Here is a 26,460-nt window from a genome sequence, read left to right on the forward strand (position 1 = left end):
GGTGACTGTCTGTGAGGAGTGTGGTGTGTTCTCCCTGTGTCTGCGCGGGTTTCCTCCGGGTGACTGTCTGTGAGGAGTGTGGTGTGTTCTCCCTGTGTCTGCGCGGGTTTCCTCCGGGTGACTGTCTGTGAGGAGTGTGGTGTGTTCTCCCTGTGTCTGCGCGGGTTTCCTCCGGGTGACTGTCTGTGAGGAGTGTGGTGTGTTCTCCCTGTGTCTGCGTGGGTTTCCTCCGGGTGACTGTCTGTGAGGAGTGTGGTGTGTTCTCCCTGTGTCTGCGTGGGTTTCCTCCGGGTGACTGTCTGTGAGGAGTGTGGTGTGTTCTCCCTGTGTCTGCGTGGGTTTCCTCCGGGTGACTGTCTGTGAGGAGTTTGGTGTGTTTTCCCCGTGTCCGTGTGGGTTTCCTCCCACAGTCCAAAAACACACATAGGTAGGTGGACTGGCAACTCAAAAAAGTGTCTGTAGGTGTGAGTGTGTGAGTGAATGTGTGTGTGTTGCCCTGTGAAAGACTGGCACCCCCTCCAGGGTGTGTTCCCGCCTTGCGCCAGTGATTCCAGGTAGGCTCCTGACCCACTGCGACCCTGAATTGGATAAGCGGTTACAGATAATGAATGAATGAATGAAATGAACACAACTATGTGCATTTAATGTCACACATTAAGGCATTTAGGATAAGTATAATACTTTACATATGTTACTATATGAACTTGTGGGTCAGTTAGGGAAAATAGCGCTAAATCTTCCTCTGAATCGTGAATATTAAAAATATTTTTTAAGATGTTTGTACCTGTAGTCTTGCATATTAAAAGTAATTCAACAAAATGGGCTGTTCCATATCCACCATATGAAACGTGTGATGTACATAAAGTGTACTTACTTTTTAAACAACTTTGAATAAGTTATACTATATATTTATATATCTATATCCTGCTTTTGCGGATAAACGCCAACATTAGTATGAGGACTACAGTACAGAGAGTTGTGACTCAGAGAGAGAGGTAGGAGACAAGAATAGAGCAGAGAGTCTGTAAATGGGCCGTGGTCGCTTTAAGGAAATGCACTTGCAGCCATTTTCTGCTCTTTGTGTGTGGGGCGGATTAGCGGAGGACCGACAGCATCTGCCACTGAAGATCGAGGGGAGAGACGCCTTCCCCGGCTTGTTTCGGACGCCGCTTGGGCTCGTCCAGTAATTTTCGTGCGGACATGATATTTGAAGGTAGGTCCGATATTTGTGGGTTCTCCTTTTTAACGGCCGACAAGGAGGAGAGAGAAATGATGGAGGCAGCTCATCTTAAGCGTTACACGACGGGAGGGGATTGAACCTGCTACTAGCGCCGTCATTTTATTACTGAGAGAAAAGCAGGAAAGACCGCTCCTTTCTGCGATTCACTGCTTTTTATTCGACGTTAAAATGACGTTAATTCCGTGGACGGTTTGCTCTGGTTTGTGTTCATATCACGGAGAATATGGAGGCTCTCTTTCGCATCCATTCCCCTCATTGATAGCATCCTTCATTCCCCGTTATGGGTGGGGTGAAGGGAGGACTTGCCGTTTGGTGATGCGAAATAGCGCTGGCCACATTTAACTGTTCTCTTCAACGTTTTCGAGCTGTGTTACGATATTGTTTGTGCTCTTGTTCCATTCGTGAGCGCTATTTATAAAAAAATAAACAAGTTAAATGAATTATTTTTGCCTTCTCTGTGCTACACAGTGAAACGTTATGTACTGCTAGGCTAGAGCTTCCTAGCTAACGGGCTGTTATAACGGTCATTAACGGTACCCCTGTCATTTGAAAGGTGCTCTAAATAGTAGATTTTAAGCTCCTAAAATGATTCTATTACAAATACCAAAAAAATTGACTCTGTTTCTTTAAGTCTGGCACTTGCTACAGGTTAAATGTTTTGACTTGCCTCCATTATGTCCGGCTGTGAGGCAGTAAGTGGGGTAAACCTAGTGGTGGAAAAAATAAACATAACATTCTAGGCAAATAATAACCTAATTTTTTTTGTATATGTGAAAATATGGCTAGTTTGTAAGGCATCTCAGAACTATTTTGTTTTTGGCCACAAATATGGTTATAAATAACCTCATACAGTATCTGTTCTAATGAGGATTGTGGCATGATATTCCATTTTTCTACATGTTCAACATGTCCTTTTATAACTTAAATTCGTTACTTTCAAGAGACATTAAATGATGTTCAGTTGTGTACATACAGCTTGAGTCATTACCATAGAAACACATGAAACAAAATAGAGCAATCTGGAGGAGCTGCATAGTGTCACTGTCCAAAGGAAAAAATGTATTACCAAAATAGTAACTGAATAAAAGAAGAGGGGAAAAACTCATTTAAATTGAAGGCAGTGTTAAAAGGATTTTATTCAGTCATTTTGGAGCATTTCTGATGGTTTGTTCATTCTGAAATTTTTACAAAGTGTGAAGGACACATACTAAGATAAAATGATGTAGTAAACGAAAACCAAAATGGAGACAAATGTTTTTCTTTGGACAATAAAGATAAGAAGTCACCGTGCTCACTGCCAAGCGTTAACTAGCTATTGACGAGCTATTGGCTAATCATTCATTCATACATTTTCTATATCCGCTTATCCAATAGAGGGTTGCGGTGGGTCCGGAGCCTACCCAGAATCACTGGGCGCAGTGCAGAAGCACACTCTGAAGGGGGCACCAGTCCTTCATAGGGCGTCTCACACACACACACACACAGATTCACTGACACCTACGGACACTTTTGAGTCGCCAATCCACCTACCAACATGTGTTTTTGGACCGTGGGAGGAAACTGGAGCACCCGGAGGAAACCCATGCAGACACAGGGAGAACACACCACACTCCTCATAGACAGTCACCCGGAGGAAACCCACACAGACACAGAGAGAACACACCACACTCCTCACAGACAGTCACCCAGAGGAAACCCACGCAGACACAGGGAGAACACACCAAACTTCTCAATGACAATCATTGTATGTTGGGTTACAATCAGAGTAAACTAACAAATATTTTTGGTTGTAAGTAATTCTTTGTCAAATCAAATACAAAACTATGCTTATACCAATATAAACCTGTCATTGTGCATCTCTGTTTAATAGTCTGCTCTTCAGGGACTAAAGAAGCTGATGTTTTACCTTTCCCAATATAACAAAACAGCTTCCACTCATCAGCCTCTATGACTGAGACAATGAGAAACAAATGAGTTTTCGACGGCTATCAGCTTAGTCATCGACTGCAGGACTGTGCTTTAAGCTCAGAATGTGAATAAGCTGCATTTTATTCATCAGTCAATTGCAACTTCCAGTGGAGCCTAATTGTTGTGGGGCTCACTTTAAATGTAAAGCCCAGGGGAAACCCACCTTAATTTACGGTAATCCTATTCTGTCCTTGAATGATGCTGAGAGAATTTGTATATTTGCACTGCCATTCACAATATGCCCAAATGGTTTGTAAAAACTCAATATCAGTTGTGTATTTAGCTACATTAAAGGGTACCCTTTGGGCACAGTGTGTATCAGCTCCAAATTAAAGCATGAAACAAATAAAAGCATCCACTGGACCCACATTTTCGTATGGACATTAAGTCATGACCCACTTAAACTTTACTTGTCACCTTTCAATCAAAATCTATAAGCTAACTATGGCATTACTATGGTAATAGTTAGCTTACTTAACTGCACATATTTTATGCATGTTTATCAAAATACATGTCTGACACTGGATAGCTAAATATTTAAAATAAAAATGTGTTACTTCAAAACTCATTCCTAACACATTAAGACCCACGAGTTGAGAAGCAGATGAATATAAAACACACACAGCAGTATCACTGGGATGGTGCCATCAAATCCTCACTGCAACATTCTATTTTAAGGCGTTCACAGAAGAAATTAATAGCCATTATTTAGATAGAAATATTAGAAGGGCATATCTCTAAGTTTTGACATTATAACGTGTCAAGCAGTGCTATGTTTCGTCTATATATGAGAGCTATTTATCGAACAGACAGCTGGTATATCTGAGGTTTTCTGTTGAAAAAGATTTATGAGTCAGGCCTGCAGACAAGGAGTCCCGCTGAGTGGCATGACCCAAACATGTCATGCTTTCAGAGGCTCAGTTTCTGCGCCTTGTGATCTCTGTATAGTCTCCTGCTCTTTCAACACCATCCAGCCTGCTCCTTACATCCGTTGCTGGAGGTGAATACGGCAGCATGCAAATCAGGGGAGAGGCTGCCTGCTCTTGCTTCATGATAAAGCCTCTATGATAGAGATAACTGAAGCCATGCCGCCTCATTAAAACAAACACTTTTCTGTACTCTGCAACAGTGCTTAAGCCTGTTTTAGGGCCTAGTGCTTGAGTTTGCTCTCTTGAGGCAAATTCCTAAGAGTGCCATACTCTGTGATCTGTGAGGCACATTGTGCTTTTCACAGCTAATGCAATATTATAACCTTGAGTTTCAGTTGATGTTTCAAACAAAAAAATCGTTTGACCGTTTACCAATTCAGTCTTTATATTGTATATTGAACAAATATTTCCATTACAAAGTCTTATTGGCTGTGCCATATTTTGTTGGGGGCGGCACGGTGGCGCAGCGGGTATTGTCGCAGTCACACAGCTCCAGGGACCTCCCACTCCGGGTGACTGTCTGTGAGGAGTTGGTGTGTTCTCCCCGTGTCCGCGTGGGTTTCCTCCGGGTGCTCCGGTTTCCTCCCACAGTCCAAAAACACATGTTGGTAGGTGGATTGGCGACTTAAAAAGTGTCCGTAGGTGTGAGTGTGTGAGTGAATGTGTGTGTGTGTCTGTGTTGCCCTGTGAAGGACTGGCGCCCCCTCCAGGGTGTATTCCCGCCTTGCGCCCAATGATTCCAGGTAGGCTCTGGACACACCGCGACCCTGAATTGGATAAGCGGTTACAGATAATGAATGAATGAATATTTTGTTGGGTGGTGTAATGTTAATAAGGTACACCCCAGTATTAGGAATTATTATTATTATTTATTTATGACAGTCAAATAAATGAGCAGGTTCAAATTGCATTGAGGAGCATTGTTGCAACAAAAAGCACACTAACTAAAAAGCCTCACACAATTTGCAAACAAAATATACAAAGAAATATATAGTTAACGGTATCACCTGTGAATTTATACCATTTCAGACTGGATTTTTTACAGACCTAGACACAAAATGGGATTCCCTCCTTGGTTTTATTTGCTGTTCAGATGCATATTGAAGTTGAGAAAGCATCTGTATTTAAAAAGACCAGTTACAATGAAGTGACAAGGATTAGTCTAACCCCTACGTCTCTAATCTCAAATTAGTGACTACATGGTAGAATTTATAGTTACCCAGTCTGTTTAAAGGGTGGTGTATTGGAGGACTAAATGTGTGTTTATTCAGGTCAGTGGTTCTGGCTTTGTCAAGCATACATAACATATAGGAATGTGAGTAGTGCTGAGCCAAAGTTCTTTGTGCTGAGAGACAACCAGCAGTGTGGGAAAGTTGACACTAGCCTTGTCGTCTTACTAGGTCTGTCGTTCTATATTCTAATTCTCTCTCTCTCTCTCTCTCTCTCTCTCTCTCTCTCTCTCTCTCTCTCTCTCTCTCTCTCTCTCTGTTTCTAAAGCATCTGTGAAAGATGCTTTAGACTTACCTACCTGTTTGATCCACCTTGTAGATACCCCCCCCCCCGTGGCTCACAACACAGCTTCACTACTTAGCCTCTCTTTAGGGCGTGTTGTATGCACAGGTTAACCAGCGCTTTGTAGATGTAGTCTTACTGGCGGTACAATGCTGACAAAATGCTCTTTGTCATTGCCACACTTTGTTGTAAGTAGTTCACTATTTTAAAGGAAGAAAATATATTGATAGAATGTTATTAATTTCATTCATACAAGGACTTTAATGCTGAAGAGCCTGAACATGGAGTGTTATTTATAGGACTGTGTTTTTAGATGTTAGCACTGGAAAGGTTGTGTTTCTGCTGTCAGTATCTTGCTCAAATAGTTTTCAGCTAATTAAAAATTGGACTGCGTTATGGACCATATCTTTAAGTCATCATTGCTTCTCTCAGGAACTCCGAATGTCACTACATATTGCAGTTCATCTTTATCAATAGTAACAATAAATGAGTAAATAAAATATATCTGAATCTCATAATGAATAACTGAATACCTACCCAACAAATGAATATGCATTGTTTTAATATTTGTGTCTAGTCCTAATGTAATGTCATCTCTGCTGCTGCACATTTTGTGTTCGTCAGTATATTATTTTTATCAGTGGTCACAAGGTGTTACCCACCGGACGCTGTTGGCTGGGTATTTTTTTTTTGTTGGCGGACTGTTCTCAGTCCAACACTTGTACTGTTCAGCTGTGGCCTTCAGATTAGAAAAGTGTGCCATGAGCCTGAAGTTTGGTGAGTTGATTCTCAAGAGCGGCAGGGAAAAAGTGGGGCCATGGGAAATGATGGAACAGATCTTTTTCATTCCACAAACATTCATGGCTCAGGTGCCCTCGAGCAAGGCGCTTTACCCCAACTGTTCCATGGTTGCTGTGGTTGTCTGTTAATTTCTTCAAGTGTATGTGTGCTCGTATCACAGTGTGAGAAAAAATTGCTCACTAATGTTTGTTCATGGTCACAATGGGTTACAAACGGCATCTCAACTTCCCCAAGGGGATTAAGAATCTACAACTACTTCTCCTTCTTAACAAAGCAGTCCTCTTAACAGAACTGCTTTGTCTGATCCTTTCGTACACAACACACACTGAAAAACCACCACAACCCCAATGTCAATGCTGTGCTTAAAATAACTTACCCACTGTGTTGTGGTCCTTGAAGAACAAGGCGAAAGTTGGCTGAAGGCTGCAGTACAACAGACAGACTGCAGTCTATAATTGTAGAATTACAGAGTGAACTTGTATGGAAATGAGCAACGAATGTAGAAACAAGGATGATGTTGTAATTGTATGGCTGGTTGGTGTAGTGTATATTGAATGTTGTTAATGACACACTGAATTGTGATGAATTCAGTGCATTAACCTGAAAGAAAACTAAAACTTCTTCAAAGTATGTTAAGGAGTCCATTTTGGAAATAGCACCAGGCCTGCACCAACTGAAATGAGACCCACAAGCACTAGTGTAATCAAAGTAAGGCACCTGCTGTTGCCTAATTTATGCTCTGCATTGTGAGAGAGCCGTCACAGCTGAGTGACTTTGCCTGAGTATGTGTCAGGAAACTCCACCTTCTTTGTGAAAAAGGCCACATATTTTGAACTGTCGTCCTGTTGTAACATGTTTACACTTATTCATTCATGAGATTTTTAACATTGTTATTAATTTGCTTTCCCCATGGGCTTCCACAAATCCTCTGACAGATTAAATCAAAGTTACTGGGGGCAGGACATTTTCATCGATTGGTCCAGAATTGCTCGTTCATTTTGAATACATTCCCTTTCAAAGTATGGAATAAGTACAACTGAATAATATAGTGCATTTTAGATTACCAATGTTACAAGCTAATTACGCAATAATACACATGAGGGAGTGCTATAACGTGAGATATTGGCACTAGTGTGCTGTGCTCATAGTAACACAGTTCGTTACCACCGTTTATTATTAGGTGTTACGATAAAGATGACTGTGAAAATGTGTTTGTTTGTTTATCAGCCTTCCGTGAGGAAAAATAGTTCCATTCAGCGGAGATAAACACATGTGCTGCATGAGCTGGCGAACGAGATCAGCGGAGAAAAAAAGACGCACCTCGACTCGAGTTAAACACTATCACAAAAACCACGTAGACGTAGCAATTTACTGTTTTTTGTTTGTTTGTTTGTTTTGTTTTGTTTTTTTATGTTCTTTTGTTTACAAATAAGAAAGCAGAGTCCACTGCACCGCCCTGTGAAGGACTGGCGCCCCCTCCAGGGTGTATTCCCGCCTTGCGCCCAATGATTCCAGGTAGGCTCTGGACCCCCACGACCCTGAACTGGATAAGCGGTTACAGATAATGAATGAATGAGTCCACTGCACCATAACTCTTTACTATGTTCAAAAAAAGGTTCACGAACAGAAAATGAACCTGTTCCTCATTGGGTTAAAGGTCTTGTAAGCACTGGCGTTTCTGTTTGTGGCTAATAGAAATTGTTGAAAAGTCTCTATATCTGACGCATGCTTGCCAATTAGAGATGTTTCAAAATTGTAGTGTAGCATTTCTGGGCATCAAATTTTATGTTAGGTCTAGGACAGTTTGTGCCTGTGTATTTAGGTGAACCATTCAGTCTAGAGGCCATCCAGATTTAACTTGCGGTTGTTCTGATAGGATCAGAAAAGAAAGAATCAGTCAAAGTAGCCACACCTGCTTCTCTGTTCTTTATCCTCATAATTAAGCCTAGTTTCTGCCCTTTCGCAGCCACGCTGTTAGATCAGAGGCCAAAACGCTCACTTCAGATGGTCAGGCACACAGTCTCTGAGCTGACCTCCAGCCACCTGACTGGAGTACCAAGCATAAACACAGACTTGAGACTGTAATGTTTCTGGCTTTAAAATTTTAAAGCCAGAAACATTCTTTAGTAGTAAAAGATCTAGAAGTCTTTACTTACAAATAAATCAGTAATTTAATGGTGCCTCCAAATTTCTCCTTAGCAGAAAGTACTGCATCCTGGATTTTCTCTATGTAATAAGATGAGATTAGGAATTACATTGCTTTGCATGAATGAATCTGCTTATGATCCCAGGGTTCGGTCTTTGACATGGAGCCAGCCATGTATAAAGCATGTTTAGCACAGGATCTCTGTCACATCCTTGATTTTGAAATGGGTGCAGGATGCACAGGTTGTTCCACTTTCAGAAGGGGCTTGATAGTAATACCATGGTAAACTATTACTGTAAATATTTCTAAAGCCCAGACAAACACATACCCACAGAGAATTTAAATAATTATAATATTGTTTTTTAAAGAATTGTAAAGATTTAATTTTGTCAGTTAACTTCTGTTTGTCTAATCAAGTGCCTCATCTTTTTTTTCCACTCATGTGAGTGTTTTCACCATTCTCTCATTATCACAAAGGTTTGTGGTGTTCTTTACCGTTTGCACTGTGCTCTGAGTTCCTCCCCAAGTTCCTGTTTTCAGTTTTTTTGTTTTGTTTTGTTGTTGCTTTTTTTTTTTTTTTTCGTTGGAATAAGCAAGCCATTGTATTTTTTATGTAACCTATCCTGATCTCTGCATGGTTCTACCTGTTCTAGTTGAGAATGTAATGTATTCTTCTGCATTTAATAAGCCCATTGCAATCTCAAATTATTAGGCAAAATGTTGACGATGAATAGAACAATAACTTATTGTTTCATCATATTTCAACATATTCTGTATGTGTATGTTTTATGTATCGAATTTCAGTTGATATGATACAATTCCGATACCAATATAAACAACATAAATGCCACAGAATAACTGCCCAGAACAAACAAGAAACATGACATTACCGTTAAACACAAACCTCTTGGCTTTGTCAGTATTAATATTTTTAAACTAACTTTAAAACTGAGAGCAGTGAAATGGGCAGTGTCCTGTAATGACCGTCAGTCAGTGACTGATGATGTAAATTATATATATTGAAATATTGAAAAATCATATTGTTATTAAAACATTTTATATAAAGTATATATATATATATATATATATATATATATTTTGGATTTATTTTTTCCAAGGGTTTCATATGGAACAGACAAAAACAGCCAGCATTGCCAGATACTGGCAACAAAATCTAATGTGGTGTTGATAAACTATAAAATTCAGTCGTATATGAAGTTGTATAGTCCAATGGTTTAATATTACAAATCAATGAAGAATTCATCATACAGGTTGAGTATTTCTTTTACAACAGTCTGTAAACAAAGGTTTCAGAATTGGAACTCTCTGATTTCTTAACGGTGAATCCCCATCACTGTCACTGTCTTTTAGGACTAGTTTTAAGCTGTTTTTGGGCATGCAGCCAGTTGAGCCTCGAGTTAATCTGTGCTGAATATTAAGGACACTGTTTGTGTGTTTCAGACTGGGCTGTTTTGTGAGTGAACCTGCGTCGCCATGACAACCCACGTGACCCTGGAAGATGCCCTGTCCAATGTGGACCTGCTGGAGGAGCTTCCGCTCCCGGATCAGCAGCCATGCATCGAGCCACCTCCTTCCTCCATCATGTACCAGGTACTGACAAGGGCACATCCAGAACCAGGCCTGCTGTGAGATAGGTCTGATCAGTGTATCATTGTGTATTTATTCTGCTAGGGCTGAAAAATTAATTCTATAAAATCCACAATTGACCGGTTGTTGCATGAGCACTTGTATACCACATAGTACTTCGTTCTAGCATATACATTTAGATTTTGTAGGAGAACATCGGGTAGTCTGCAGAAAAACATGGCCTTGGGTGGCATGGGGCCTTTCAATAAGAAAAGATCAGATTGGTCAAGAAATTACTAACATAGAAAACAACATCCTGTAGTAGAACAGCCATAGTCCAGACCCAGAATGGCAAGGAAGAATTCCAACAACAAGGACCTGAAGGTGGTTGCAGAAGTGGAGGTTTCCAAAATCCTAGTGGGGACTTGAAAGAAAGGCTTGTTAGCAAATATGAGAACCATTTGATTGTTATGAAGATTGATTGATTATTGAGAATGGTATGAATAAATTTGGACAAATGCAAAAACAATGTTTTATATTTATTTTGTATTATATTTATATTTCTGGCACAGTGTCGTTCCATTTCTCTTTTGTTAATTTCATTTGCAGCCAGAAGAAAATTATTGGTCAAATAAATATTGACTAGAAAACAAAACATGCCGTGGGTGTGAACCCATTGGGCTTAACTCTGTTATATAGGGTATATATAATATAATATACTTTACAACACTATATGCAGGTTTTTCCTTAAAATATATGTAATCTTTGTCTTCCTGCAAGGCGAACTTTGACACCAACTTTGAGGACAGAAATGCCTTTGTGACTGGTATCGCCCGATACATTGAACAGGCCACTGTCCACTCCAGCATGGTAAGTAGAGAGACATCTTCTGTGCAATGGCATGGTTAGACATTTATACACTGGGTCATGTGACCATAACAGCTGCATGATAAAAGGCTGACTCTTAATGATACAGACACAAGAGTGATTTTATTCATTACCACTGGAATCACTCAACGTTGTCCTTTTTTAAAAAACAATGGCCACTTATTGATTAAAAATAAGTTGCTGTACAAAGAAAATCACGTGCGTTTTTCACAATTACATTTTTCTAGATTTTTTAACACCTCAGCTGCTCTTTACAGTGTCAACTTTCACGAGAAATGGACCAAAAAATACTTTACTAAGATCTCTATATTTTACATGCAAAATGTAACAGTATTCGTGCCTTCTTCCTCTTCACTTGAAATTTTTTGGGGCCTTTGGGGATTTGTGTTTTTTGGCCATTGATGTCATAAGAAAAGCAGTGCTATTCACACAATCACTAGACAAACATTCAACAGTTTTAAATTTTATTGTTTTTGCTGATTAAAGTGAAAAACACAGCAAATTCAAGAGTGTTAAATCAACACTACTAGTGTAAAAATAACGCGTCAGGAGTGTTGTCACGATACCAAAATTATGACTTTCAATACAATACTTGCCTAAATATATACCGATACTGAAACGATAATCGCAAATACTGTACTTTCTTTACAAGCTGAGGGTGGTTGGCAAAATCGCTGGTATCTGCTTGTTAAGTGTGACACCACACGTGACGTTTCGCCATTTCTGCCTCCAGTCTCCCCTTCGGCCCCTTGTCATACGTTCATAAGACTTGTTTACTGTTTGAATAAAGCTGAATACCTCAATCAATTACGTGATCTCGGTTCAGGAGTTCAGAAAAAGGAATAAATTGAACATAAAAGGAAGCAAACGTGTCTTTGGCAGCATTTTTGCACATTCACAGCTCATTCTGACCCGACTGTGTTGCTCCGTCTCTGGACCAGACGAGCAGTGGAGAGAGAGAGAGACGTCTCTTCCGCTCATGGTCAGTCCCGGTGATCTAACGTGTTGTGCTACCGGAGATTCTCTTCTATCTAAGGTAGCTAAGGTTTGTGCAGAAAGTCGCTGGTGTTAGTCGGGTTTTTTGTTTTGTAATAACTCACTAAAAGGTCTGAAAAGTCACTAAAACTAGCCGTAAAATCATTAAGGGAGGGAGAGGAGGTAAAAAGTTGCTGGCGCACACTGCTCCCCTGTGGCACTCGCTGGAAATACCGGTCTTATCATTTTATTCTCATTCTCAGTACTCATTATATGGGGTATTGTACTGTTTCTACTGGCAAAGTATTGAGATACTTTTGTAGGATCAGTGCCACACTACTTGTCAGCAGTTCCCGTGTTAATCTAGCACTAATAGTGGTGACATAGCACTGGTGTATTTGCTGTGTTTACACAGTTAAATGGGGAAGTCTTACAACCACTATGGCCCCACTGAGTGGTTGAGTGCAGTCTTTCTGATCTGAAAGTATATTTTCAGATTTGAAAGTACATTTGCTCAGAGAAAGGTTACGTTGTGTGTTATACTCTGCAGAAACCTACACGTCTCTTCTTATAATGTCTTTCTTTATTCAGAATGAAATGCTGGAGGAGGGACATGAATATGCTGTCATGCTCTACACTTGGAGGAGCTGCTCCAGAGCCATACCACAGGTACATAAAGCATTCAATGCATATAGATCACTCATAATCCAATAACGTATTTAAAACCTCATTAAGCTCCCAGCAACATTAGGAAAAATATCCCAGCTTTAATACTGGACCGTATTTACAGTACAAGCCAAAATTATGTGGGTCAAAAATACAAAAACAAAATAAGAGTTTGTTAATCGTAATCATGGTAAAATGTACAATTATTTGTGATATTGATTTGCTCACGTATACGTATGAGCATACGACAGATGAACAGTGAAGCCAACTCCAAGTTAACCAAGTTAGTCACAATAGCATATCACATAAACAGATCAAATACTTTCACTAACCCTTTACATGAGAAAGACCTTCAAATTTAAAATGTACTGGAAGTTGGTAACCAGTACTGTACTGACATGGTTAAAATGTGACAAAAACAGTATGTTATGTCATTTAAGGTGAACTTTGTGGGCTCTCCCCCCCCCCCCCCCCCTTTTTTTTAAATGTGTATTTATTTTTATTAAACCTTTGTGAAATATATATTTGAATAACATTTTAAAAGATTTGTTCAGGACTGTAGAAATTTGGTTTGGGACCGCAAATATTACAATCCAGACTGGGCACATTAACACTGAATCCTGTACAGTGTAGATTTAGCACATCTCTAGATACATATATTCTCTGCACAATAACCTGGTGGTTATCTTATGAGTGAAGGATGAGAGAATGTTCGTTTGAATTCTCCTGACTTTACACTGAAACAGGACAGTGCCCTCTTGTGTATTTTAGGTGAAGTGCAACGAGCAGCCTAACAGAGTGGAGATCTATGAGAAGACTGTTGAAGTACTGGAGCCTGAGGTCACCAAGCTCATGAAGTTCATGTACTTTCAGGTGTGAAAGGAGTATTAAACCATCATTCATGTCATATCCCTCAATCTTTCATCAAAATACCATGTCTCTATCACTTGCACTAACAAAGGGGGAGTTTTTTTTTATTAATATCATATTTCCATTCCAGTGGCACGGTGGCGCAGCAGGTAGTGTCACAGTCACACAGCTCCAGGGACCTGGAGGTTGTGGGTTCAAGTCCCGCTCCAGGTGACTGTCTGTGAGGAGTGTGGTGTGTTCTCCTTGTGTCTGTGTGGGTTTCCTCCGGGTGACTGTCTGTGAGAAGTGGTGTGTTCTCCCTGTGTCTGCGTGGGTTTCCTCCGGGTGACTGTCTGTGAGGAGTGTGGTGTGTTCTCCTTGTGTCTGCGTGGGTTTCCTCCGCGTGACTGTCTGTGAGGAGTGTGGTGTGTTCTCCCTGTGTCTGCGTGGGTTTCCTCCGGGTGACTGTCTGTGAGGAGTGTGGTGTGTTCTCCCTGTGTCTGCGTGGGTTTCCTCCGGGTGACTGTCTGTGAGGAGTGTGGTGTGTTCTCCCTGTGTCTGCGTGGGTTTCCTCTGGGTGACTGTCTGTGAGGAGTGTGGTGTGTTCTCCCTGTGTCTGCGTGGGTTTCCTCCGGGTGACTGTCTGTGAGGAGTGTGGTGTGTTCTCCCTGTGTCTGCGTGGGTTTCCTCTGGGTGACTGTCTGAGGAGTGTGGTGTGTTCTCCCTGTGTCTGTGTGGGTTTCCTCCGGGTGACTGTCTGTGAGGAGTGTGGTGTGTTCTCCCTGTGTCTGCGTGGGTTTCCTCTGGGTGACTGTCTGTGAGGAGTGTGGTGTGTTCTCCCTGTGTCTGCGTGGGTTTCCTCCGGGTGACTGTCTGTGAGGAGTGTGGTGTGTTCTCCCTGTGTCTGTGTGGGTTTCCTCCGGGTGACTGTCTGTGAGGAGTGTGGTGTGTTCTCCCTGTGTCTGCGTGGGTTTCCTCTGGGTGACTGTCTGTGAGGAGTGTGGTGTGTTCTCCCTGTGTCTGTGTGGGTTTCCTCCGGGTGACTGTCTGTGAGGAGTGTGGTGTGTTCTCCCTGTGTCTGCATTGGTTTCCTCCGGGTGACTGTGGAAAACACCAAAATAAGGCAAGAAATGTGCCAAATGGACTCTTGATCTACACAACTGAAATAATTTTTTTGTTGTGTTGTAGCGTAAGGCCATTGAACGTTTCTGCAGTGAGGTCAAGCGCCTGTGTCATGCTGAGCGAAGAAAGGATTTCGTTTCTGAGGCTTACCTGCTGACTCTGGGCAAATTCATCAACATGTTTGCAGTTCTGGATGAGCTCAAGAACATGAAGTGCAGTGTAAAGAACGATCACTCTGCTTACAAAAGGTATAACAAAATCACACTGGGGAAAATATTAATGAACTATACCATTCAGGAACCGTGTATATTTTCTGATTAGTAATATCTCTTTTAGAGGTGTGTCTTTGTGTTGGCTGTGGTGTGGACCTGATTGTGCAAAAATGTTTTTTAAATCTACCTTTATTCAGCAATAACCCTTTGAACCTTCGAACTTTGTCTTAATAAAAGCACAGATTATGTTTGATATGAATTTTGTGTACAGTAATCCCTCACTACTTCGCGGGTTTTTCAAGGGGGCTTTTTTATTATTTACATGTATTAGACTGGGCCTGTAGGTGACACAATACATCATTTACAAGTATTTCTTACGTACAGTACATGTATTGTTCACGTCCACATCCGAGTGAAATTTACTGACGCTAAATCACAGCTTAGGAATGACTCTATTAAAGAAACTGGTGGGATATCACATGTAGTTCCAGCTGAGAAACATTATAGAACGACTGTTTAATGCAAAGAGTGGGTTGTTAACAGCACAGGGAGGGTTTTAAAAGTCCAAATACTCGTTAAATACATAAAAAAATATCATTCCTCTACTTCGCGGAAATTCATTTTTCGCGGGTGGTCTTGGAACGCATCCCCCACGAAAAACGAGGGATCACTGTATACTATTTTGATGATCTATGTGTTTATGATTTAAATCTACGTTAAACAAAAGTTTCCTGTTGGAATCTTCGGTTCAGCGTAAAATGATGTAAGATGAGTTGTTGTGTTCTGAAAGCCCAACTGCAACATTTACATTTTCCTGCTATCCTTAGACTCGCTTTTCATACTCTATATAAGGAAAGCAACATTTTTTTTTGTTGCCCACTCAAAGATGACATACCAGTAATGCACCTTAGCTATTTAACTATAACTTGTAGCTAGTGTACGTTCTTTTTAATTATTTCTCATCCTTGTTTTATCCCCATAGAGCTGCTCAGTTTCTTCGAAAAATGGCAGATCCACAGTCTATCCAAGAGTCCCAAAATCTCTCAATGTTCTTAGCCAATCACAACAGAATCACACAGGTAAAGTCAGTTCCCAGACATGCAGCTTCTCCCTTATTTACCCGATGATTTTGTTGTACGTTTTTAATTGTATTTCTGTTTTCTTCAGTGCTTGCATCAGCAGCTGGAGGTGATTCCTGGCTATGAGGAGCTTCTGGCTGATATTGTTAACATCTGTGTGGACTACTATGAAAACAAAATGTACCTGACGCCCAGCGAGAAGCACATGCTGCTCAAGGTTCAGAATCTTTTCTCACACACATGCTTCATCAGCCATGTTATAAATGCAGGTGAGTTAATCTGTTTTTGTTTTTATGATTATGTTGCATTGTATTTCAGGTGATGGGTTTTGGGCTTTATCTGATGGATGGAAATGTCAGCAACATCTACAAGCTGGACGCCAAGAAAAGGATAAACCTCAGCAAAATTGACAAGTTCTTCAAGGTTGGTTTGATATTTTTTTACATATTAACACACACTTCCACTTACCCCAATCGTATTGTAATAGCTACGGTAATTTTGGTGAATATATAACTTGGAGCTATGTGTTTAAAAGCATAGTTGTCCTTAATTATTTTTTTATTAATGTGTTTGAATGCCTCTGCAGCTCCAGGTCGTGCCTCTCTTTGGCGATATGCAGATCGAGCTGTCTCGCTACATTGAGACGAGTGCTCACTACGAGGAGAACAAATCAAAGTGAGTTTAATATTAAACTATTAAAAATTGGTTTGTATTTACTTTATGCTTAGCTTATGGTCCTCTACTCTACAAAGAAGGTTTTACTCTAGACTATTCCACTGCTCCAGAGCCCAAAACTGAGTATTTTTATTTATTATGCTTTTGTATGGAGATTACACAAGTTTTAAAGTAGATGAATCAATAATTATAAAAGGAATCTACAAACATTTTGAAAATGATTGTTTCTCCACCAGCACTGTCTAGTGGGAATGCTCCTTGTGCAGTTTTCTTCCTAAATTATGACTTTTCTCCACTGCTTACCTGCAGGTGGACCTGCACCCAGAGTAGCATCAGTCCTCAATATAACTTGTGTGAGCAGATGGTGCAGATCCGAGATGATCACATCCGCTTCATCTCAGAGCTGGCACGCTACAGTAACAGTGAGGTGGTAACAGGCTCTGGTCTGGACAGCCAGAAATCCGATGAGGAGTACAGAGAGCTATTTGACCTGGCCCTCAGGGGCCTGCAGCTGCTCTCCAAGTGGAGCACTCATGTCATGGAGGTGGTACGTATGCATGTGAATGTGAAGGCTGGTGTTTATGCCTTGATTTATTAAAGTTTTTTCATGCAAAACATATAGAATTCACACTGTACGAGTTTTATTGTTTTCTTCTTCATTTTATTTTTTGCAAAAGTAGTGAAATCTTGGTTTTGTTTGAATCAGAACTCCAAAATCTTCATTTATTACAATTATTAATCCTCATTTCTCTTTATTTCACTTCAGTACTCATGGAAACTTGTGCATCCCACCGATAAGTTCTGTAATAAGGACTGTCCTGGTACGGCTGAAGAGTATGAGCGTGCCACACGCTACAACTACACCAGTGAGGAGAAGTTTGCTCTGGTGGAGGTGATAGCCATGATAAAAGGTCTGCAGGTTCTGATGGGCCGAATGGAAAGTGTGTTTAATCAGGCCATCCGGAACACCATCTATGCCGCTCTGCAGGATTTTGCCCAGGTCACTCTAAGAGAGCCGCTCAGGCAGGCTGTCCGCAAGAAGAAGAATGTCCTCATCAGGTTGTTTTACAATCGTGAACCCTGTTCCTTATCCTATATGCATTTGATATACCTTTTACTAGCTTTGGAGATCTGTAAAGGGACTGCCAATTTATTTGTACATTGTTATACCACAAAATGTATTTTATTTATTATTAAATACATTGATTTAAAACCTTTGCAATGGTGTAACTGGACAGTGATAACATTTTTAATTGTTTTGGCTCAGTACCTGCTTTAGCAAATTGTTGGAAATTAAAATACACATTTACTGCTCTTTGGACGTTGATCCAAAACTTCATCACTGAATGTACTTTATGTGTCTTTAGTGTTCTTCAGGCCATCCGGAAAACCATCTGTGACTGGGAGGGAGGCAGGGAGCCTCCTAATGATCCCTGTCTGAGGGGAGAGAAGGACCCCAAAGGAGGGTTTGATATCAAAGTGCCCCGCCGTGCTGTTGGCCCTTCAAGCACACAGGTCAGTTAAACTGGAGAGGCTGCTGACTGCTGTTAGAGACTGTTTTTAATATCTAAGTCCATTTTCATTTGATCTGACCTATGTCCTTTTCTGACCCGCAGCTGTACATGGTGCGAACCATGCTTGAGTCTCTGATTGCAGACAAAAGCGGCTCAAAGAAGACTCTACGCAGTAGCCTGGATGGACCGATAGTTCAGGCCATTGAGGACTTTCACAAGCAGTCCTTTTTCTATACACATCTCCTCAACTTCAGCGGTGAGAAATGCGCACACACACAGACAAGTGGATTGTTGTGGACAGCAATAGTAATATAATCTAATTCAGATCACCGAATCAAGCAGGAACCCTCAAGACGCCCTCAAGCCCCATATTTACTTACGTGAAACTCTACTCAGACAGCTTCTTATTTAAAAGATTTGACTTTGAGGCAGCCACCTGTGAACATCCCTGGTCTCAAGTTCTTAAAAGAGCAGCTTTACTTATGCTCTACTGTGTGTGAATTTACAGGCTGTTTTCTATCGTTGTATCTTCTTCTTGATTGTGATAAATGTTTTCACCTGCTTTGTTTATAGAAGCCTTGCAGCAGTGCTGTGACCTGTCTCAGCTGTGGTTCAGAGAGTTCTTCCTTGAGCTCACCATGGGTCGCCGCATCCAGTTCCCCATCGAGATGTCTATGCCATGGATCCTCACTGACCACATTCTGGAGACCAAAGAGCCTTCTATGATGGAGTTAGTACTGCAAACACTGTTGTATGCAAAAGTTGGTCACATAAAGTGTGGGTTTTATGCACACATTCAAAGGTGAATAAGACACTTCAATGCACAGTTTGCTCAGGACTCTGGAGCTTTGTGACAGCATCACCTTTTGCCCATTGTAAAACCCACTATAAAAATTATGCGGAACGTTGTAATATACTCAGTTATTTTCTGTACATGTGCATTAAAACAAATTGAAATCTGTTTTCTGGAGATAGTGTGTACTTATTTTCAGCAAGGTATAATTTGCCCTCGCAACTATGATGCAGAAAGTTTAGGTTAGTACACATTTATAGGATGTTTCTCTGGGCTCGATTTGATTAATTTTCCTGTTTTTGTTCCAGGTATGTGTTGTATCCCTTGGATCTTTATAATGATAGTGGATACTATGCTCTTACCAAGTTCAAGAAACAATTCCTTTATGATGAGATAGAGGCTGAGGTAAATTATGTTAGGTATTCCCCCCCCTGCTTCTGCAGCCAAATCTGATATTAATATTGAGACACAATCTGAACTCCTATTTTTTAGGTTGCATATAATCTAACAATTTCTTCCTTTTTTTAATTTAGGTGAACCTTTGTTTTGATCAGTTTGTCTACAAACTGGCAGATCAGATATTTGCTTACTACAAAGCAATGGCTGGAAGGTAAACCTTTAAATTATTTGAATATTCATAATGTGACAAATGGAGTAAAGGAAAAGTCAAAGATTATTCTAAATTTCTGCATAATGCCTCTCCTGATTTCCAATCTGTGCACATGTTCTTGGGTGAATTTAACCCTAGCTGTGTCCAAAATTGCCCCTTACTCACTATTCCCTACATTGCTCAATATAATGTTCATTCATTCATTCATTATCTGTAAGCGCTTATCCAATTCAGGGTCGCGGTGGGTCCAGAGCCTACCCGGAATCATTGGGCGCAAGGCGGGAATACACCCTGGAGGGGGTGCCAGTCCTTCACAGGGCAACACAGACACACACACACCTATGGACACTTTTGAGTCACCAATCCATCTACCAACATGTGTTTTTGGACTGTGGGAGGAAACCGGAGCACCCGGAGTAAACCCACGCGGACACAGGGACAACACACCAACTCCTCACGGACAGTCACCCGGAGGAAACCCACGCGGACACGGGGAGAACACACCAACTCCTCACAGACAGTCACCCGGAGCGGGAATCGAACCCACAACCTCCAGGTTCCTGGAGCTGTGTGACTGCGACACTACCTGCTGCACCACCATGCCGCCCTCTATATAATGTGCACCAATAAAAATAACTAAATTCTAGAGGGTGGAGAATGAGATCAGGCACTACCTCAGGCAGCTCTGCTCCACCATAAGCTTTAACTGTAGGATAAACCTGGCTATATTCACCTGTTACCGAGATAAATTTAATAACTAGTAACCTGTTAGCTGGGTAGCTAATTCTCTATCCACAAATCACTGTTGGCTATGGTATATTTGTTGAATACTACTTATTGTGGTGCATTGTGATATTGTTTAAGTTCATGGAAAATTGTGCAAAATTGTTGTATACAGCATTATATAGTGAACAGGACGCTATATATATTTCCTCGTTAACTTTATGCATATGTGAATGTTTTTGTCTCAGTGTTCTCTTGGACAAGCGTTTCCGGGCAGAGTGTAAGAACTATGGAGTGATCATCCCTTACCCTCCATCCAACCGCTACGAAACATTGCTGAAACAGAGACATGTGCAGGTATGAAACACTACTTCTGTATCCTTTAGTACCCCATAGCTATAAATTTAATTGTGCTTTATATTTTATGGTGAGTAGGAATATAAGAGTTTGAACTATGTCAAGTATAATCATACTATAACAAAATGTGTAGATGTTGTGTATTGTTAACTTCTCTTTTTTTGTGTGTTGACAGCTGCTGGGTCGCTCCATTGACCTGAACAGGCTTATCACACAGAGGATCTCAGCAGCCATGTACAAATCCCTGGACCAGGCGATTAGTCGCTTTGAGAGTGAAGACCTCACTTCTATTGTGGTAAATAAGTGCTAAAAATGGAGTGTAGTAGACATGAGTTTTATTTATAATTGTAAAAATCATTCATGAAAGGCTTTAAATATAAATGCAAATGTGCTTTCCTACACTATAAAGACAAACGTAATGGGACACCAACATGGCTCTTTATGAGATGCCATTTTAAATCCATAGCATTAAAATGGACACTGTCCCCACTTTGCAGCTATAACAGCTTCCACTCTGGGCAGTCTTTCTGCAAGACTTTGAAGTGTGTCCATGTGACTTTTTATCGATTCATTTAGAAGAGCTTTTGAGAGGTCAGAAACGGATGTTTGCCTGGCTTGCAGACTCAGTTCTAAGTATTTGATGGGGTTGAGGTCAGAGCTCTGTGTGTGCCTGTCAAGTTCTTTTGCACCAAGATTACCCAACCATGCCTTTATGGACCTTGCTTTTTGCACTGGGGCAGAGTCATTCTGGAACAGAAATAAGGCCTCCGCCAAATTATTCCCCCAAGGTTGGAAGCATAGAAATGTCCAACTGATGTCACACTACCAGATAGAGAAATGTGATTTGTCAATTCACAGAACACATTTGCAATGCTCCAAAGTCCAATGGTCGTGGGCTTTACACCACTCCATCCATTGTGCTTGGTGATGTAAGGCTTGCATGCAGCTTTTCAGCCATGGAAACTTGTACCATGCATCTCCCTGCACACAGTTTTTGTGCTGATGTTAATTCCAGGGGAGGTTTGGAACTCTGCATTTGCTGAGTCAACAGAGTGTTGGCAATTTTAAAGCAGTGTGCACCTCAGCACTCTCCAACCCTAACTTCACTTTACATGGTCTGCCACTTTGTAGCTGAGTTGCTGTGGTTTTCAGTAATAATACTGAGATTTGATCATGGAATTTCACAGACTTACTCGTTGCAATGCTGGTATACAGTTACAGTATCAATCTTGAATTCGGTGAACTCTTTAGGACAACCCATTCACAAATGTTTGTAAAGGCAGACTGCATAGCTAGGCACTTGATTTTATACATCTGTTGCAATGGGACTGAATGAAACAGAATTCAATAATTAGGGAGTGTTTGCTTATACTTTTGTCCACAAAATGTATTTATTACAATGTGAATTTTGTTCCTGAATGTTTTAAAAAAGTAAACATAATTCTCTTTTAGATTCCTCAGAGATCTTTGAGATTTATTTCCATTATTTTATTTCGGACCCAGCAAACAGAATGTAATTTAATTGCACTTCAAATTTACAGCAACTAATACAGAAGAAATAAAATGCTGCATTTGCAACTTGTATATTTAAAGCCTTTTGCATGTACAGTCCATAGGTGGTCCTGGATATTTCAGTTCCACTGTGAGATTCAGACACTTCTGTAGCTCTTTCAGTTTTGCCCTCTGACAAAACAGTATGTTTTCTATATATTTGTAAGATTATAAACATGGCAACTATTTAAAAAGTCATGCATTTACTAGTTTACATTTAATCTGTGTTTATTGACCATGTAAGGAGAGGAGATTCATGATCACTTAAGAAGCATCATTCAATAGTTTTTCTGGGCTTCATCTCAAATTGCCCATCTTTATGGAACGTGATCTATTTGGTTTTAAACTAGAAGTTTTATTTTGATTTATCGTTTATTTGGATCATTTTATTATGAATGTAAAAATCAAATAATTAATTGGCACAGTCAGTTTTGATTATTATTTTCATGCTGATATTCTTATATGATTTGTTTATAGTATTTATGTTTACAAACAATCTGTGATTAATATATTTTTACACATTTATTTAATGTTCAGTCTTATTAATACTGAGAGGTGAAAAAACAGACATTAATCACAGTTATTTGAAAGGCAATTAATTGTCAGCTAACAATGTCAGCCTTATCCGTGCTCGGTGTGTATTTTACAGGAGCTTGAATGGCTTCTGGAAATAAACAGACTGACTCATCGGCTGCTGTGCAAACACATGACCTTGGACAGTTTTGATGCCATGTTCCGTGAGGCTAACCACAACGTGTCTGCCCCATACGGCCGTATCACATTACATGTATTTTGGGAGCTCAACTTTGACTTCCTGCCAAACTACTGCTACAATGGCTCCACCAACAGGTCAGTGTGTGAATACACTGTAGGTAGTGGGTAAAATATAAACAATGAAAGTACCTTGAAAAAGTTGGGAAATAATTGATATGCCTTCCCTTTAAATTCTGGCAGATTTGTGCGCACAGCAATTCCTTTTACCCAGGAACCTCAAAGGGACAAACCTGCCAATGTTCAGCCTTATTACTTGTATGGCTCTAAGGTATGTATTATTGATCTAAACTTTTGGTGGCTTTAACCTTATCCCTAAATCATAAATGATGGTGGATGTATTGTTAACTAAGCTGTGTGAAGTGATATATATTGTTTTTATGAACAGACGAGGGCCAGCTGCTCTTAAATTGTCTTACTCTTCTGTTCAGTGAGAGGTTGTTTCTGAAACAGTATTGTAAACTGTTTTGTTCTCTGCTTCACAGCCTCTGAACATCGCCTACTCCCACATATACAGCTCTTACAGAAACTTTGTGGGTCCCCCGCATTTCAAAACTATCTGCCGTCTCCTTGGTTACCAGGGCATTGCCGTTGTGATGGAGGAGCTGCTGAAGATTGTCAAGAGCTTGGTACCGTAGATTAGCTTCCTGTCTGATCCAATAGGGATATTTTCTGTAGTCTCCATTTGATATCTCTTTGCTCTACTTATTTATATTCCTTTGCAATTTGCTGCTCGTTTGTCCACCCTTTATTGATTTGCACTCCAGCTCCAGGGCACCATTCTGCAGTATGTGAAGACTTTGATAGAGGTGATGCCAAAAATCTGCCGACTGCCTCGCCATGAGTATGGATCACCAGGTGAGATAGCTTAGTAACATGCCCGCTGCCACACATCCAATGTTATAGTTTTCAAAATCCCTCATTCCTGACTCAGAAAGGCCATGAACTATAAATCTGCAGTGTCGAGATTTGTTGTTTTGTCATCGAGATTACCTGCACCAGTAAACTAGCTCATTAATATGGTGGGTGTTATTATAAAAGTATCTAGGCTGGTCACAATGATAATGCTACATTACTGCCTTCTTGTACAATATATGGCCATTTCTTCAGTAATCTCTACCCATAGTGTGTAGTGGCGTGTTTCTTTAAATAAAAAGTAACATCACCAGTATTGTAGCCACTAGTTCTGTTTATCTTCTGGTTTTCTTTGCTCACTGTATTCTACAGCCATTATGTAATTTTTAAAAATAATTTTAAACTGTGGTTTTATTTTTTTCATGGTTAATTCAGTTAAGATATTTACAAACATTTTATATTCAGTTCCAGTGTCCGATTATAATTTAAAATGATACAAATGGTATTAAAATCACAATAATATACTTTTTCGAATTTATTTCTGGGATAATATATTGATTGCTAAGAATGACTATTGTAAGAGGCATTTAGTATCTATTTTTAATTTTTATTTTTTTTATTTTTTTTTTCATTTCTTAAATTTATTTATTTATTTATTTATTTATTTATTTATTTATTTATTTATTTATTTATTTTAAGCAAATCTAGAGAAAGTGCTTAAATGCTTTTCCCCCGTGTACTTTTCTCATCTGATTTTTGTGATTTTCTCAGGCATCCTGGAGTTCTTCCACCACCAATTGAAGGACATCATTGAGTACGCTGAACTAAAGACGGATGTGTTTCAGAGCCTGCGTGAGGTTGGAAATGCTATCCTGTTCTGTCTCCTCATTGAGCAAGCTCTGGTGAGACCCTACACTTTCTTTACACCTCTCTCTTTTTCTCTACCTGCCTTTCTCCTCCTTTCTCCTGCTTGCTCTTTTTCTCTCTCTCTCTCTCTCTCTCTCTCTCTCTCTCTCTCATTTTCTGTTTCTTTCTCTTGGGCTGAGACTTATTGTTTCTCTTTATGTTAGTTGTCTTTCAGTGACTCACTACAGTGTGTATAGGAGGGTTGTTTGTTGTTTTTTAATTTTTTTTTTCTAACTAATATTTAATATCTGGTGCTATCTCAGTTTGCTTTATTCCAGTCAAAATCATTCTTGTTTTTTTGTTTGTTTTTATGAGAATCTGAAATTGTAGGAAGCTGTTTGCCATCTCCAGATTTACCCACTTTAATTTTGTGTTTTTTAATGATTGTTGTAGACTACTTTGAATGTGTTAAGTCTTTTCTGTGCTCTAGCTGACAGTACAAGAAGTCAGTTTATTATGTGATCTGTGGTGTGTGTGAAAATGTGCCTGCGTGATTCATTATTTTGTGTATGCCAATGACATGTCAGTAGAAGTTAGTGCTGTCATCTGCCTCTAAAATACAACTTTATTTCTCATTACACGCTGGCAACAACAAAAGGTGGTAAGGAATTAGGTCCAACTCATGTAACAAAACCACACAAAGATCGATAGCACACTGTTGCTGTTCTTCTTCGTTCTTTTTTTTTTTTTTTTCCTTACTCTCTACTGCCCCACACTGCCATGGATTCAAAGATACAATGAGCAGAATCCCAAGATAGCGTAAAAAGGATTATTATTTCCATGTCATATATCTGAAATTAACAAAGCGGCTTGTTTCAGATTACTCTCCCTACATATCTTCTGCATCCATGGCATTAGAGACTCTTTCTGGCTGCTCGTTTTGTCCTGTTGCGGATGCACATCTGCTTTCATGCACCACTCTTTTCGACTGACTGTACATTTCTGATGCTTGTCCTTTATTTCTTTTCTAAATGTGTCTCTTTCGAAGCCTATTGAATGCGTGGGCCGATCAATGCACGCTGATCTCTCATTGACATTGTTTCCGTCAGGGTGCAAGCCTACTTGTTGCTTGGTTTATTATCGTGTTTGGAGTGACATGTCAAAAATCAGTGTACACTTCATTTCATTTTATTCGAGTAATTTTTGGACACAAATCTCATGCATTTTTCTTCCAGGGCCAAGGGAGGGCCAAGGAAACAATTCTTAGTCATTTTATCATTTCCAGAAAGAGCATTTGATGTGAGAAAATGGATCAAATGTGAAATTTGGTCATGTAAAAAAAAACCTAAAGCCGTAATTTCCAGCCTAGCAAAGAATTCTGGACCAAATGACCTTGTTACCATTCCTATTTCTCTCTCTCTCTCTCTCTCTCTCTCTCTCTCTCTCTCTCTCTCTCTCTCTGTCTCTCTCATACATTCCATACAAACGATATAAAATCACTGAATGACTCTTTATTTTTTTATTTCACTACTGTGTGTGGAGTGAATGTTTTGACTGTGAAACATGGAGTCAGTTTTGTATATAAAACCGTTTTGTTCCTCATGTATTTCTGCCTGTTTGTTTGAATGCAGTCCCAGGAAGAGGTTTGTGACTTACTCCATGCAGCACCATTTCAGAACATCCTGCCAAGGGTCTACATCAAAGGTAAAGTATTAAATTCACACTGAGAATTCAATTGAGTTATTACAATCTACATTACAGTGAGAGAAGCATAGTAGCTTTGTCCATTTT

At 40.0% G+C, this 26,460-nt stretch overlaps 1 protein-coding gene across 1 annotated transcript in view; it reads left to right on the plus strand.

The window, feature by feature from the left end:
- The first annotated feature begins 1,082 nt into the window (after positions 1-1,082).
- Positions 1,083-26,460, plus strand: part of cyfip2 (cytoplasmic FMR1 interacting protein 2) — a 30,393-nt gene continuing 5,015 nt past the window's right edge. The window contains exons 1-25 of the mRNA XM_066648632.1: positions 1,083-1,213; positions 10,058-10,207; positions 10,964-11,053; positions 12,638-12,715; positions 13,484-13,585; positions 14,750-14,931; positions 15,878-15,974; positions 16,063-16,191; positions 16,293-16,397; positions 16,561-16,649; positions 16,959-17,196; positions 17,416-17,708; positions 18,017-18,164; positions 18,266-18,419; positions 18,737-18,893; positions 19,265-19,361; positions 19,490-19,566; positions 20,538-20,646; positions 20,822-20,941; positions 22,847-23,046; positions 23,152-23,239; positions 23,454-23,597; positions 23,736-23,826; positions 24,595-24,725; positions 26,301-26,373. Coding sequence (XP_066504729.1) covers positions 10,091-10,207; positions 10,964-11,053; positions 12,638-12,715; positions 13,484-13,585; positions 14,750-14,931; positions 15,878-15,974; positions 16,063-16,191; positions 16,293-16,397; positions 16,561-16,649; positions 16,959-17,196; positions 17,416-17,708; positions 18,017-18,164; positions 18,266-18,419; positions 18,737-18,893; positions 19,265-19,361; positions 19,490-19,566; positions 20,538-20,646; positions 20,822-20,941; positions 22,847-23,046; positions 23,152-23,239; positions 23,454-23,597; positions 23,736-23,826; positions 24,595-24,725; positions 26,301-26,373 — 3,109 coding nt within the window. The 5' untranslated portion in view covers positions 1,083-1,213; positions 10,058-10,090. The remainder of the gene's footprint in view (positions 1,214-10,057; positions 10,208-10,963; positions 11,054-12,637; positions 12,716-13,483; positions 13,586-14,749; positions 14,932-15,877; positions 15,975-16,062; positions 16,192-16,292; positions 16,398-16,560; positions 16,650-16,958; positions 17,197-17,415; positions 17,709-18,016; positions 18,165-18,265; positions 18,420-18,736; positions 18,894-19,264; positions 19,362-19,489; positions 19,567-20,537; positions 20,647-20,821; positions 20,942-22,846; positions 23,047-23,151; positions 23,240-23,453; positions 23,598-23,735; positions 23,827-24,594; positions 24,726-26,300; positions 26,374-26,460) is intronic.

The sequence above is a fragment of the Hoplias malabaricus genome, chromosome 17 (genome assembly GCF_029633855.1).
Source record: "Hoplias malabaricus isolate fHopMal1 chromosome 17, fHopMal1.hap1, whole genome shotgun sequence".
Classification (NCBI taxonomy): domain Eukaryota; kingdom Metazoa; phylum Chordata; class Actinopteri; order Characiformes; family Erythrinidae; genus Hoplias; species Hoplias malabaricus.